This window comes from Canis aureus, chromosome 7, assembly GCF_053574225.1.
Source record: "Canis aureus isolate CA01 chromosome 7, VMU_Caureus_v.1.0, whole genome shotgun sequence".
NCBI lineage: Eukaryota > Metazoa > Chordata > Mammalia > Carnivora > Canidae > Canis > Canis aureus.
The window spans coordinates 7,141,354-7,156,615 of record NC_135617.1 but is presented as its reverse complement, the minus strand read 5'-3'; the positions used below and the strand labels follow the sequence as shown (position 1 = coordinate 7,156,615).

The following is a 15,262-nucleotide window of genomic DNA, read 5'->3' as shown; positions in this document are numbered from 1 at the left end:
TTCCACCTATTCTTGTTGCTACTTATTTGTTTATTTTCTGAGGCATTTCTTCAAGTTTATCTTCTAATCCTTTTTCTGAAATTTTATTTCTACTACCATATATTAAAATTTTTTTTTAACTTTTAAGTAATCTCTACATTCAGTATGGGGCTTGAATCATAATCCTAAGATCAAGAGTTGCATTCTCTACTGACTGAGCCAGCCAGGCGCCCCTCTGCTACCATATTTTAAATTTCAAAATGTTCTTTTGTTCTTGATGTTCCTTTTTCAAAATTGCATTTTGTTCTTGCTTTATAGTTTTAATAGCTTCTCTTATTTTCCCCAGCATATTAATTATATTGATTACAGTTTTATTTTTAAAATACTTTATTTATTTGAGAGAGAGAGTGTGCGCACATATGAGAGTTGGAAGAGGAGCAGGGGGAGAGGGACAAGTAGACTTTGTGCTGAGCACCAAGCCCCACATGGGGTTTGATCCCACCACCCTAAAATCATGACCTGAGCTAAAATCAAGAGTCAGTCACTTAACCAACTGAGCCCCCCAGTACCCCAGATTACAGTTTTATTTTGAAGTTTTCCTTTAGCTGTCTGTATAGTCTGTTTCCTCTGAATTTTTTAAAAAGATTTATTTATTTATTTTTAGGGAGAGAGTGTGCATATGAGTGCAAGAATGGGGAGGGGCAGAGGGAGAGAGAGAGAGAGAGAGAGAGAGAATCTCAAGCAAACTCCCCATTGAGGGCAGAGCCCATCTTGGGACTGGATCTCACGACCCTGAGATCATGGCCTGAGCCAAAAACAAGAGGTAAAGAGGTGGACACTTAACTGACCGAACCACCCAGGCACCCCTGTTTCCTCTGAGTTTTTATCCCCTTGGTACTCTTGCTCTGGTCTCCAACTTTCCTCTTGGACATTTTTCTTTTCTAGTTTCTATTGATTCTTGTGTGTCATCAATTCATTATAGAATCTTTTCAGACACTAACAAGCCAATTGAAGACTCTGTCGTAAGAGGTTGGTTGATTGATGTGCCCTACCATAAGGTGATCTAATAGGGATCAGTTTTTTCTTTGGGAGAAGTCCACACATAAATGCCTTCAGGATTTTTTTTTTTTTTTCTGGAGACTATTCAGTGTCTTTAGAAAAATTCTTCTGATCTCTTGCTTGCTGAGAATGAGCTAGGTGGTCATTGTTTGGGGAGTCTATTTGGGAAAGAGGGGAAGTTACTGAATGATGTAGGGGATGTTGTGGGACTTCAGAGCCCTTGCTCTGGGCTACTATGATTCTTGCCTCCCATATTAAAATGTAAGTTGGTCTTCATAGCCTTTTACATCAAATTTTTTGTACTTATTGTGTACAATAGCCCATTTTAGTCCTGTATATGACAGTTAGACACTGTGTATATGATAACATTAAATTATTTGCATGTTAGAGATTTATAATTTGTTCTTAATTTGCAGCTTTTTTCAAGGAGCAAACCTCCAAGGGGCCTGTATGTTTATGGAGATGTTGGTAAGTGTGTTGAAGTAAGTTTTGAGTGGTCCAAGTAGGATGTTCCCAGCTTTCATTCAGGGATAGTTCTGTTTCCACCCCTCACTCTACTACCAGTTAGGGAACAGGATGAGGCCAAGTAAAATGGCATGGGGAGAGAGAAGGGCAGTTATCTTAGTTTTCATTTTTACTTCTCAGAGGGTACGACTAGTTTAAAGCTGGATTAGTTATCATGGTAGGATACAGACATTGTTTAGTGTATAAGCTGAGTTGATCTCAGGGAAGGGAATTATCTATAAATAGGTTATTAAGGTAAATCAGAATCTCATTGCTCAGTGCTATTTGACTCAGCTAATACTTAAAAAAAATTAGCTGCTCTTTTTTTTTTTTTTTTTTTAACTTTTATTTATTTATGATAGTCACACACAGATAGAGAGAGAGGCAGAGACACAGGCAGAGGGAGAAGCAGGCTCCATGCACCGGGAGCCCGACGTGGGACTCGATCCCGGGTCTCCAGGATCACGCCCTGGGCCAAAGGCAGGCGCCAAACCGCTGCGCCACCCAGGGATCCCCTAGCTGCTCTTTTTTACTTTAACTTCCACTACTATTTTTACTCATAATCTAAACCCTTGTCCTCAATATAGTTATTATTACCTTTAATGTAGTTATTAGTGGATATTCTTAATGGGTGAGTGGTTACGTTTCCTTGGTTTCCCACATCCATATATTGGGTTCAAAGACTCACCTTTTCTTGGAAATCTTATGAGCTATTGCTTACTTTTTAGACTTTCCTAATCAATGAATGTCTTGCTTCTTTTCTGAACTCCTTATTGGTGAAGTTGTCTGTTTTTTGGTTTCTGTTTCCTTCAAACACATTCTTTTCTCCTACTTCTAAACCTCTCCCTATTTAGCCACCTTCACTGATGTCATGGTGGTGGCTCTTACTTTATTTGGTCTTTTTGGTTGTCAGTCATTTCTTTTATTGGCTTACTCAAAATGCACATTTACATATAGCAAAATTAGTTGTGCTTCTCAACTGATAAAGCTCAGGCTCCCCTATAGTCATAACAAATTCGTGTTATGAGGAAGTGGTGGCAAAGGTTATTCTCTCAGTAATAATTTTAGGACAAGAAAAATAATAGGAGTTGAATAAGTAGTGATAGTACCTTAAAGATCCGACTATTTTTTTCTGGGTCCGCCCTCTACTTATTTGTTTGTGAATGCCTGTTTTACACTTACAGGTTTAGCTTGCCCCTTAAGATTCTTTATGTTCTTGGAGCTTATAGACTTGAGAAATGTTAAAGAAGCTCAAGCTGTTGTTTTTCTTAGTTCATTGGCTAATTGGTATTTTTGAGAACAGTGTATGTTTACTTCTTATTTAGAAAGCGATTTATACCAGGTGCTTGAGCAGTTTTGTGTGTTCACACCTCTGGGTACTGCTAGCAGTTCTCATTCTGTTGTCATCTTTCATTCTTTGCCTCTTTGGAGAACATTTACTTCCTGTACCTTCACTTTCATGTTCAGTCATGGTGAAAATCAACATTTTTGTTTCTCCTATTACCTTAACCACTTAACCATAAATGGAGATGATTGGTAAAACACAACTGTTTCCACTTCTGCAAAAGGACTTAAAAAAGTACCACAAACCTATAAAAGTTAATGGATTTTAGTTTGAAGAATACAGCCATATACTAATAAATGGAGGTATGGTAAATGTGGATTCATCTGAGTGCTTGAAAGAATTAGAGAAGATGTGGTAACATGGGATATTCACAGAGATACGTGTGTGGCAACCTTTGGTTAGGAACACCTTTATAATGCAGAGAGGGGAAGAGAAAGGAATTCTACAGTAGGAAGGGAAAAGATTTTCATTTGAGGGGAGCTATCTGTCTGGAAGAATAGCCTCAGAATGCTCTAACAAGCTCTTTTTTATTATAGTTTTCCTTTTTTAGTCTTGGGAAACAGGTATTCACTTTTGAAGAGACTCAATGGGAAAGATTCCTGTTTTCTAGCACCCCCTTCCACCCCTTATTCCTGGCTCTGTCATGAACACTTTACTTGTTTTGAGATGATTGACTCAGAGGGACCCTCAATCCAGGGAACCCCAGTAGAGTTGATAGAGGCATTATCATCATGACTCAACCCTGAAATGTTTTCCTTAATAAAATGTTTAGCATATCTCAAGCAGAAGCCAAACACTGCAGTGGGAGTGTTTTGTGGCTTCATTCTTACCCTGTAGTTGGCTTTCTTACAACAAGGTTTCAGTTCTTGACTAGTAGACTGCAGTGGGGATGGCAGAGTTAATGATTTCTCCCTTATATTTGGAGACAATCAAAGTAGATTTTTGTTCATCAGTCTCTTTTCTGCTGCCTCCTGGTTTAACCTTACCTGTTTCACTTTGATATTTTCACCAGTCAGAAGGTAGGCTGGTTTTAAGGTGAAGAGTTGGGAAGCAAAATTCTGGTTTTGGGTAATGGAGGACAGCACTTTCAGCTCCTTCAACAGGGGGTTGGCTGTGAAAAGGGAACCTTAGGAGGGGACCACTGCAGTAGTTGTTTTTTAGGTTTTATAAATTACTTCCCTAGTAAAAATCTACTCAAGAAAAATACAGGGTTTTATCTAGGACACTATGGAGACCAAAGCAAAATTGTGAAATAGGTAAAATTGAGCATTGGTTTCTTCTCCACATTTTTTTCAATATCTGTCCTTATTCTTGCATTCAGTTGACAAAGTTTATTGAATATCTGCTGTGTGCGAGGCAGTGTGTTGTTTCTGCAGATGTAATGACAAATGCAGATGTAATACTGTGTAAGACGCAGTCTGCTCACCCAGAGCTTACAGACTCTTGTGATGGCTCTGAAATATTTTTGAATGTGACCCACAGTGAAAAATATTTTTATATTCTGACCTACATATGTATATGTGTGTACACGTGCACACACATGCACCCCCCCCCCCCCCAAAATAGTTTCATGAAAGAAAACTTACACTTATGTGTGATACATTTGGATATTTCCTCTTCTGTTCTATTCTAGAAAAAAATATTTCTGGTTGTAGAGGCAATTTGAAGGACACTGGTCTAGGTTCTCTAATATCCATCACTACGTGTTGGTGTACTGGAGTTTGTTCCTGCTGTTTCATCTTTTTGGGCATTAGGATTTCTCATGCTGGATCTTCCATAGGACACAGATTTCTCCTCTACTAGTTAAATTAATCTGGTTGGACTCATATTATCTGAGGATCTGCCTTCTAGCTAAATGTCTGAACTACCTCTAATCTGTTTCTAATTTAAACTATTTTAAACTTATGTGCTAAATTTTTAATGGGATCCATTGGATGAGTAGGTTACTTTTCCAGCATATTTGCATTTAAAATGTCTTCTGGGGTGTCTGAGTGGCTGAGTAGGTTAAGCATCTGCCTTCAGCTCAGGTCATGATCCCAGGGTTCGAACCCTACATTGGGCTCCCTGCTCAGCGGGGAGTCAGCTTCTCCCTCTCCCACTGCCCCTCCCCCTCACATGTGCTTGCTGTCTCTCTCTCTCTCAAATAAATAAATCTTTTTTAAAAATTAAAAAAAATAATCTTCTAAGAGTTAGAATTTCACTGAAACTTGGTATATGAAATAAAATTGTAGTGACTGAGTTGTTCACTTGATGATTTTGGGCAGAGAAATCTTTTAACATCTCTGAAATTCCATCATACACAGGCACTTTCTTGACCAACATACTAAATATAATTGTGCTTATAGCCACATTGAAAGAATTTTACATTTTAGAAAAGATCTTTCCCTTTTTTGGTAGTGTCATGAACTTACTATTTCCCTCATACTCTCCCTAAGCACTGTTTGGTGTTGAGGACAGTCAAATATTAATAATTACTTGGGTATATCTACTAGTCTCTAGTAGAGAAAAAAAGTAGACATTGATAGAAATAAGAGAAAGAATGAATACAAAATAAGTAGAAATTTATATACCATTTTCACACTCTAAAAATTAACATTACTTTTAATTTCATTAAATATTCATTTATTCAGATTTCTAATTATGTCATAAATGTTTGTTTTTAATATAGTAAGTCTTTAGTGTGTGTGTGTGTGTGTGTGTGTGTATGACATACCACAGAGATGCCTTAGGAAAATTCACATTTCTACACTTGTATGTACACATACATACATACATAAACTAATTTTTCCTGTAGGATTTCCTACAGCTTGGATTTTGCTGATGCATCCCTGTGTTTAATGTGAGTTTTCCAACTCTGTCTTTTTCAAGGTTGTTTTGGCTATTCTATGACTTTTGTGTTTCCATAGACATTTTAGAACTGGCTGGTTAATTAAAAAAAAAATCCTTCTGGGATTTTGCTTAGGAATGTGTTCAATCTATAGATCAATTTGGAGAGAATTGATAACTTAAAATATTGATATTTTTGATAAATACTGATTTTTTTGATAAAGATCGAGTCTTCCAATCTATGGGCATGGTATGTTTCTTTATTTTAAAGATCTTTAATTTCTCTCACTTCTGCTTTGTAGGTTGTAATGCAGAGTTCTGCTATATTTTTTGAAAAATTTATTCCTTTGTATTTTATGTTTTCTGATGTCACTGTAAATGGTATTGTATTTTAAAATTTTAATTTCCAACTGATTGCTGCTAGTGTATAGAATCAGTTGATATTTTTGGTAAGTTTGCTATATTCAGTTATAAACTCTAGTAGTTATTTGATAGATTATTTAGGAATTTTTGTGTATACTATCATGCTGTTGCAAATAAAGACCAATTTTCCTTTACAATTTGTATGTCTTCTAGTTCTTTTTCTTGCCTTATTGTACTAGCTAGGAACTCCAGTATAATGCTGAATGGAAGTAGTGAGAGTGAATGTTCTTGCCTTGTGTGAAACTTTAGGGGAGAAGTGTTCAGTCTTTCACTAGTAAGAATGATGTTAGTTGTGGGGTATTTCTTTTTTTAAGATTTTATTTATTTATTCATGAGAGACAACAGAGAGAGAGAGAGAGAGAGAGAGAGAGAGAGAAGCAGAAACACAGGCAGAGGGAGAAGCAGGCTCCATGCAGGGAGCCCAATGTGGGACTCGATCCCGGGTCTCCAGGATCATGCCCTGGGCCAAAGGCAGGCGCTAAACCACTGACCCACCCAGGCTGCCCTGTGGGGTATTTTTTTAATGTATTTTTCTTAATGTGGCAAATATACATAATATAAAATTTACCATTTTAACCACTTTTACTTGTAAAGTTCAGTGGTAGTAAGTACATTAACATTGTTTTGAAACCATCACACCGTTATCTCCAGAACATTTTCATCTTCCCAAACTGAAAGCTTGTACCTATAAACAATACTTCCCCATTCCAAATGCCTCTCCCTCCCAGGCCCTGATAACCACCATCTGATTTTCTGTCCCTGTGAATTTGACTACTTTAGGTATCTCATATATGATGGAATCATATATTATTTAAACTTTTGTGTCTAGCTTATTTCACTTACTATATTGTCTTCAGGATTCATTTATGTTATGTGTCAGAATTCCATTACTTTTTAAGGCTGAATAATATTCCAGCATATGTATCCAGTTTTTGCCTATTCATCTGTTGATGGATGTTTGGGTTATTTCCATCATGTTTTTTTTTAAAGATTTTATTTATTTATTTGACAGAGAGCTAGTGAGCGAGAGAGCATGAGAGGGGGAGGGGCAGAGGGAGAAGCAGGCTCCTGCTGCAGGCCTCGATCCCAGGACCCCAGGATCATGACCTGAAGGCAGACGCTTAACTCACGGAGCCACCCAGGTGCCCCTATTTCTATCTTTTGATTATTGTGAATAATACTGCTATATCTGTTTGAATCCCTGCTTTCAGTTCTTTTGTGTATATACTCAGAAGTGGAAGTGGTGGATCATATGGTCATTCTGTGTTTAATTTTTTTTTTTTTTTAAGATTTTTAATTTATGGCTGGGAGCTGGCTGGGCTGGAGGCCAGGGGGCGGGCGCCTGCCTCGGGGAATGGGGCTGCCGGCAGCGTAGGGGCCATGCCTGTGGCTCTGGGCCCGTCCTGCGTCCGCACCTGCCCCCGGCCTCCGCACCTGCCCCCGGCCTCCGCACCTGCCCCCGGCCTCCACACCTGCCCCGGCCTCTGCGCACCTGCCCCGCTATGGGCCTGCCCCAGCCTCCGCACCTGCCTGGCTATGGGCCCACCCAGGCCTCTGCACCTGCCCCGGCCCTGCCTCTGCACCTGCCCCCGGCCTCCGCACCTGCCCCGGCCTCCGCGCCCGCCCTGCTCTGTGCCTATCCTGCTCCGCACCCGCAGGGTGAACCTGGCGGCTGTGGTGTGGCGCCGACTCCTCCCGAAGATGTAGGTGGGTGCTCGCCCAGGTCTTCGGGCTCTCGCTCATCTACTTCCTCAGCAGCACCTTCGAACAGAAGGAAAGAGCAGTGAGAGCTCGGAATCTCCTCCAGGTTCAATACCACGACCAGCCCGTTCCGTGGAAGGTGCAGGTTCACCTGGGGAGCAGCAGTGGGCCCAGCAACCAGCGCTGAACTCCATGCAAGGGAAGCACCTCCTCACGGATGAGCTAGGATACATCTGTGAAAGGAAGGATTTGCTGGTGAACGGCCGCTGTAATGTCAACGTCCCCGGCACGAAGCAGTACCGCTCTGATGGCTGCTGTGGTCCTGTGAGTACTGTGTGTCCTGCTGCCTCAGCCCAGCAAGCAGCTTCTCCTGGAGCGCTTCCCACCAGGCAGCCGTGGCATTCTAGAACCTCTTCATGGCCCTCGAAGATCACTTTGAATTGTGTCTGGCCAAATGCAGGACCTCATCCCAGAGCGTGCAGCATGAGAACACCGATAGGGACCCCATAGCCAAGCACTGCTACGAAGAGAGCCCCCCTGAGCTCTTCCCCACGTGACAAGCACGGGAGACAGACCACACACGGGCGAGCAGGCGCCACAGGAGAACTTGTGGCCTGAAGCCACGCTCCAGCGTTCTCTAGCCTGCCTAGAAGAAGAGAGGAATCGTTGGAAGCTTTGGCTTTGACCACTTCTTATGCTGTACTCTTTGGCCTCACTCACCACTGGGCTCTACCCTGTGGAACTATTCCGGGAAACAGTGCATCACATTCAAGGACAAACTACAGGCGAGCCTGTGGAGCTGCTGGTGCTCTGGGGCACTTCTAGTTGCAGACTCCTCGAACCCTTCACTGTGAATTTATTTATTGGATTTCTTTGGAGTAGTGGGAACATGATAATGGTTTATATGGGAAGATGTCTTGCCTTAATAGTCAAATATATTCAAGGAAATTGTTGTTGTTTTCTTGTGGGGTTTCCTGAGTGAAGTCATCCCTTTACTCCGATAAAATGTTTGGCCTCTTTGAACATGCATGTTCTCTCAAGGTAATTGTTTTAAAAGCTCCTTCAGAAGTGGGCCCTGGACACTGTATCCTGACATCTAAAATTATCAACAACTCAAAGATACTATTCTGTTCCGGCCCTCTACCAGCCCCCCTTGCAGGTGGCACCAGCTGCCCACAGGTTTTCTGGTCATGGTATTTGAATGTGCTTGCATTACCTGCATGTGAGCATCCTCTGGACCAGAAATTCCAACTCCCTGTTCCGGAGGATTTTCTCATTTCCAATGCCACTGCTGAAATGATTGTGGTCTGCTCAGCCATGGTACCCTGGGAGCCTCCTCCCTTCTCCTGTCATGGAAACCTGCTGGTATGGCAATTCCTAGGTGAAGAGACACCTAATAACTGGCTGTAGGCAGTCATCCTTCATTGCTTTCAGCTTCGGGACACATAACAGGTTCAGACCTTCAGTTTCCTTACGACTTGTGAAGAAGAAAGCCCAAGTTTCCATTGAGGTGCTGCTGTAAGTGAGTCACTCCTACTCTCAATGGGGCGAGCCCGTGAACGCAGGGCGTGCCAGTTGCGGGTCCACGTGCTTACACCGAATCTCTCAGGCTCAATCAAGGTCAAGAGTATTTGGTCCTCTGATCAAGACATTCTGCCCCTCAAGTACTATGGCTCTTTGCTCTCAGGAGACATGGACACACAGCTCTTTCCTAGAGCAAGCCCCTTACTAATCCTGGGATCAGGCCAGGTCTTTTTCATCTTTTTTTTTTTAAAGATTTATTTTTATTTATTTATGATAGATACACACACACACACAGAGAGAGAGAGAGAGAGAGAGAGAGGCAGAGACACAGGAGGAGGGAGAAGCAGGCTCCATGCCGGGAGCCCGACGCGGGACTCGATCCCGGGACTCCAGGATCGCGCCCTGGACCAAAGGCAGGCACGAAACCGCTGAGCCACCCAGGGATCCCCCATCTTTTTCATCTTTTGATTGTTCGAGCTGTTGACCTTGGAGTGGGGTACTAGTTTTACAATCCACTTTTGACATTTTTTTTCAGTAGGGTTTTTTTCTTTGGACCATGTTTCCTTCCAACATGTTTCTGCGGTATGTAGCAGTAATTCCCCATGACCTTCTCCTATTACTTCTTAAACCTCTCTTCCCAAAGGGGTTTGTCCTCCTTAAGTAAGCCTTCTCAGAGGGCTGTCTGGCAATTGTTTTTTCTTTTTTAATTTTTAAAAAAGATTTTATTTATTTATTCATGAGAGACACAGAGAGAGAGAGAGAGAGAGACAGAAACATAGGCAGAAGGAGAAGCAGGCTCCATGTAGGGAGCCTGACGTGGGACCTGATCCCGGGACTCCAGGCTCACGCCCTGGGCTGAAGGCAGGCACTAAACCGCTGAGCCACCTGGGGTTCCCCAATTTTTTTTTAGTGTTTTTTCCCCCCAAATCTATTTAGTTTGCATTGGACTTTTTGGATTTTATGTGCATTCACAGAGCTAAATCAAACTTTGTATGTGGGGAAAAAAAAGACTTTTAGTTAATTAATTTATTAGAGACACAGAGAGGCAGAAACATAGGCAGAGGGAGAAGCAGGCTTCCTGCAGGGAGCCTGATGCTGTACTCGATCCCCGGACCCAGGCTGTGTTTAATTTTTTGAGCAACTGCCATATTGTTTTCCAAAGCAGCTACACCATTTTATATTCCCACCAGCAACACACATCCAATATTTGTTATTTTTTTCTTAAAAAAATAATAGCCATTCTAATCGGTATTGAAGTGGTATCTCAGTGTAGTTTTTATTTGTGTTTCTCAAATGATTAGTGATATTGAGCATCTTTTCATTGTAGGTTTCTTTTTGTTTTGTCCTTTATGAGTTTGAAAAGTATGCTGCTTTTCCTAGTTTGCTGAGAAATTTGATCATGAATGTGTGCTGACTTTTCTCAAACATTTTTTCAGATGTGAGGATTATATGGTTTTTATATACTGAATTTTATTTTGATATGGAGTTGTTACTTACATGCCAACTTGATTCATTTGAAGTATCTTTTTTTTTTTGGATGGACAAAATCAAAACCAAAGCAAAAACACCATTGTAGTTCCTAAGAGCTCTTCATATTTAACAATATGTAAGGTTAATCTTTCAAGTTTCATGAAGGCAGGGATCTTTGTCTGTTTTGTTTACTACCAGATCCTGAGCACCCAGGATAGAGACTCACATGTGGTATTCAGTAACAATGTATTGATAAAGTAAATAAGGATATTAATTTTATTTGTAGTAATTTTTGACATTCAAAAGGTTAAATTTCAGGTAGCAATTTTTTCCATTATGATTTTTTTTTTCTTTTATCCCCAGAAGCTTTTATATGATGGTTTTGTTATATTTTAAGCCTGGTTTTTAAAGAGTTAGCACAAAGATTACATTCAAATATACATTCAGATTTTTGTTTAGATCATGACTGTTTTCTAGATCTATAAGTGTACTGTGTTTCATGCAGCAGAATTTAAAATTTTATTAATTTTTTGCATAAATGTAATAATTTAAGATCTGTTGCCACTCACTGTATCAAGAAGTATTTCACTAAATATTTTTGCAAAAAGATTACTTTTAAATTGAATTAGTTTCTTCATCAATGACCAGATTTGTTTGGTAAATTGTATTTTCTTTTTTTTTTTTTTTTTGTATTTTCATATACAAAAAACTTTCTGGTGATTCAAATGGCATAGGCTCAAAGTTGTATGGAATGGAGGAAAACCAAACAGATTTAAGACTCAGATCTTAAATCTCGAGCTGCCTATGAATACTTGTAGCTCCTGTGCGGAGAGGATGGGCACTGTGGTGGTGTGGTGGTGGTGGTGGAGGAAGCGGTGAAGATGAGGGACAGCACAAGCATGGCCTGGCTTGGCCTGCTGAGGAATGCTGGGTCTGAACTGAGCTTGAGGACTGCCAGTGACCCCAGAGCCCTGGGCTTTCTGCGAAGGAATAAGAATTTCTGTGCATATTTTGTTAAATGTGACTCGATAACTAAAGTAATCACAGTGGTTAAAAGTTTTAGCGTTGAAAATTAGATAATTAAATTATAAGGGTTAAGGTTTTAATTTCTTCAAGTAGGCCTCATTTTGTAAGATTTATGTTCTCAACCTTTTTTTCTTTTTTTTTTTAAAGATTTTATTTATTTATTCATGAGAGAGAGAGAGAGAGGGAGGCAGAGACACAGGCAGAGCGAGAAGCAGGCTACATGCAGGGAGCCTGACGTGGGACCCGATCCCCGGTCTCCAGGATCACACCCTGGACTGAAGGCGGCGCTAAACCGCTGAGCCACCCGGGCTGCCCTGTTCTCAACTTTTTAAGAAGGTTATATTTTAAGAACACTTTATTTAAAAGCTAAAACAAAACAAGCAAAGGAAAAAAGAGACAAAGCAAGAAACAGACTTTTAACTACTGAGAACAAACTGATATCAGAGGGGAGGTGGGTGAAGGAGTGGGTGAAATAGATGATGGGGATTAAAGGAAAGGAGGGCACTTAGCTCTATGAGTACCATGTGATGTATGGAAGTGTTGAATCATATTGTAACTAGTATTATATTGAAACTAGTATTACATTGTATGTTAACTGTACTGCAATTAAAATAAAAAAAAAAGAACATAGTATCAACATTTTTAGAGGAAATCCTGTATGATACACAGGAGAAGGTAAAGCTACAAAAAAAGTGTTAAAATTGGCAATTCTCTAGTTCTAATCTATATTATTTATTTTCAGCATTGATATTAGTTACTAATCTTTATTTTTTTTATTTTTCATTTTTTGAATTTCCTGTAGTACCTAAGACCACTTCTCTTGCTTATGGCCCAATAAATATTTACTTAATTGATTAAGTTATTTTATTCATACTGATGTCTTTTGGAAGACAAATTGAAGAATGAATAATCTGCAGATCTCGTCAGTTTATTTACATAATTCTCTGGGGGAAATAGCTCCTATAATGTTAACTAAATGTCATATTTCCTAATAACAGGATTTTAATAGAGAAGAGCAATATCAACATTTTATTTTTAGCTGGTTTAACACAAAAAATAAACACTCCTTCCTAAAAAAGTAACATAGTCTCAAGTTTTCCAGTAGAAGAGGGTGGTTTCATTATCCCAAAGCTAATGAACAATCCTTAATCAGTACATACTTTTTAATAGTTGTTTTTTTTTTTTTTTTAAGGTACAGGGAAAACGATGGTGATGGACATGTTTTATGATTATGTGGAGATGAAGAGGAAGAAACGGGTTCATTTTCATGGTTTCATGCTAGATGTTCATGAAAGTAAGTTAAATGGTCTAAAAGAAGGGATTTTTAAGTGGGTAAACACTACAAAACAGTTTTTCTCATCTTTTAAAATTTTCAATCTTTGAATCTTTTAAAAAATTAGAATTTGTTTAAAGTAAGGTTTTATGTGGTTTCATTTGTTTTGTGCTATACTGAAACAACTCATACATTTCATGATGTATTTAGAGTTGATCCTAAAGACAAATTCAGTACTTCCCATTAAGAGAAGTTACTATATGAAGGTCGACTATTTTGTCTTTCTACTAAGGATCAATAAGAAATGTTGGGATGCCTGAGTGGCTCAGGGGGTTAAGTATCTCCCCACAGCTCAGGTCCTGAACCCTGAGTCTTGTGATAGAGCCCTGCCTTGGGCTGGATGGTCAGCAGGGTATCCTGCTTCTCTTTCTCCCTCTGCCACCCCCCTGCCTGTGCTTGCCCACGTTCTCTCTCTCTTTCTCTCTGTGTCAAATAAATAAAATCTTAAAATTAAAAAAAAATGTTAAAAACTCATTTATTTCAAGAAGTTGTTCTTGATTAGGTCCTTTCCTGTGTGTCACCCTAGCATGTAGGCATTCATGTACATGTATGTATGCCTTATTGCTTTATCAGTGTTCTTAGATTATTTCATTTTTATATTACTTGTCTACCAAATATACTGTAACCTAACCAGGCCAGGAACATTGTATTTTCCTTCAAATACTTTCAGCATTTAGCATACATATAACGAGTGAAGTGAGATTGCCTAGAGATAAGGAACATCCTGATTTCATACGCTAGATATAGGATGGAATCACCTGCTCTGCCTACATCTCTAAAATCCTCAGCAGTAAAATTGATCTGTTGATCCTCTAGTTACCATCTGGTCATCTAGGCTATCACTTTGTCATCTCTGAAGTGATTGAAGGATGGGGATAGAATGACTACAAAATGTCCTCACAACCATGGGAATGTATTAAGATGCAAACAACTTATTTTGAGGTAGAAAGAATGCAACCAATTTTCAATAATCACATTTGATTTTATGTGGCACTTAAACTTACTTTTTATGTTCACACTAAGGTTTCACTTACAGATTTAAAAGATTTGTTATGGTTGTCTAAAATGTACTATTAATACAGCATTCAATTTGTGTTTAATTGCATCCATTAAAGGAATTCACCGCCTTAAAAAGAGTTTACCAAAAAGGAAGCCAGGATTCATGGCTAAATCCTATGATCCAATAGCTCCCATAGCTGAAGAAATCAGTGAAGAAGCATGTCTCTTATGTTTCGATGAGTTTCAGGTAAGGTACAGATGTTTCATAGATGTAGAATGGTATACTGAATGACATGTGAAGATTTAAATTCTGTTTCTGATTTTATCATTGTTTTATAGATTGATTTGACATGCTACCTCTTATGACTTTATTTTACTGTCTAGTCCAGGGCTTAGCAAACTATGGCCCACACAGGGCAAATCTGGCCCATCTGCTTTTGTATTACCAGTGAGAAAAGAATGATTTTTATATTTTTAAAGAGTCTTTTGAAAAAGATAAAGAAAATGCCACACAGACCATATGTGGCTTGCAAAGCCTAAAATATTTACTACTGATTCTTTTATAGGAAAAGTTTGCCTACCCCTATATCATAGTCAATGGAGTTACAGTTTGCCTATACCATGATGGAGATAATATCATTATTACAAAATAATGTCTTTAAAGATGTTTGTGGTTTTTAAAAAAATGTTATATAAAAAACAAGTGATTCACACATCTCTTTTAAGCCTCCAATTTGTGATGAAGGGAGGGAGTTGGCCCTAGTTGAATTTTCCAAGTTTCTCCTAGTTTTAGGATTCTCTGAAACTGCACATTTAAAGTGGTAAAAAGTTATTTTCTGATCTTTATTTCTTTTATTTTAAAGATTTTATTTATTTATTCATGAAAGGCACACACAGAGAGAGAGAGAGACAGAGACATAGGCAGAGGGAGAAGCAGGCTCCATGCAGGGAGCTCAATGTGGGACTTGATCCTGAAACTCCGGGATCACACCCTGGACCAAAGGCAGATGCTCAACCGCTGAGCCACCCAGGCATCCCAGATCTTTATTTCTTATGAGAACAAATATGGCATG

General features: G+C 39.4%; 1 protein-coding gene and 1 pseudogene across 5 annotated transcripts in view; both read left to right on the top strand.

The window, feature by feature from the left end:
* Positions 1 to 15,262, top strand: part of AFG1L (AFG1 like ATPase) — a 202,605-nt gene that overhangs the window by 58,030 nt on the left and 129,313 nt on the right. For all 5 annotated transcript variants that reach the window (XR_013382891.1, XR_013382892.1, XM_077902863.1 and 2 more), the window contains exons 3-5: positions 1,455 to 1,506; positions 13,050 to 13,151; positions 14,306 to 14,436. Coding sequence is in view for 3 of the 5 variants with exons in the window: in XM_077902863.1 (XP_077758989.1) it covers positions 1,455 to 1,506; positions 13,050 to 13,151; positions 14,306 to 14,436 (285 nt within the window). In the remaining 2 variants the exon portion in view is untranslated. The remainder of the gene's footprint in view (positions 1 to 1,454; positions 1,507 to 13,049; positions 13,152 to 14,305; positions 14,437 to 15,262) is intronic.
* LOC144317864 (SREBP regulating gene protein pseudogene) lies at positions 7,517 to 9,417 on the top strand (annotated as a pseudogene).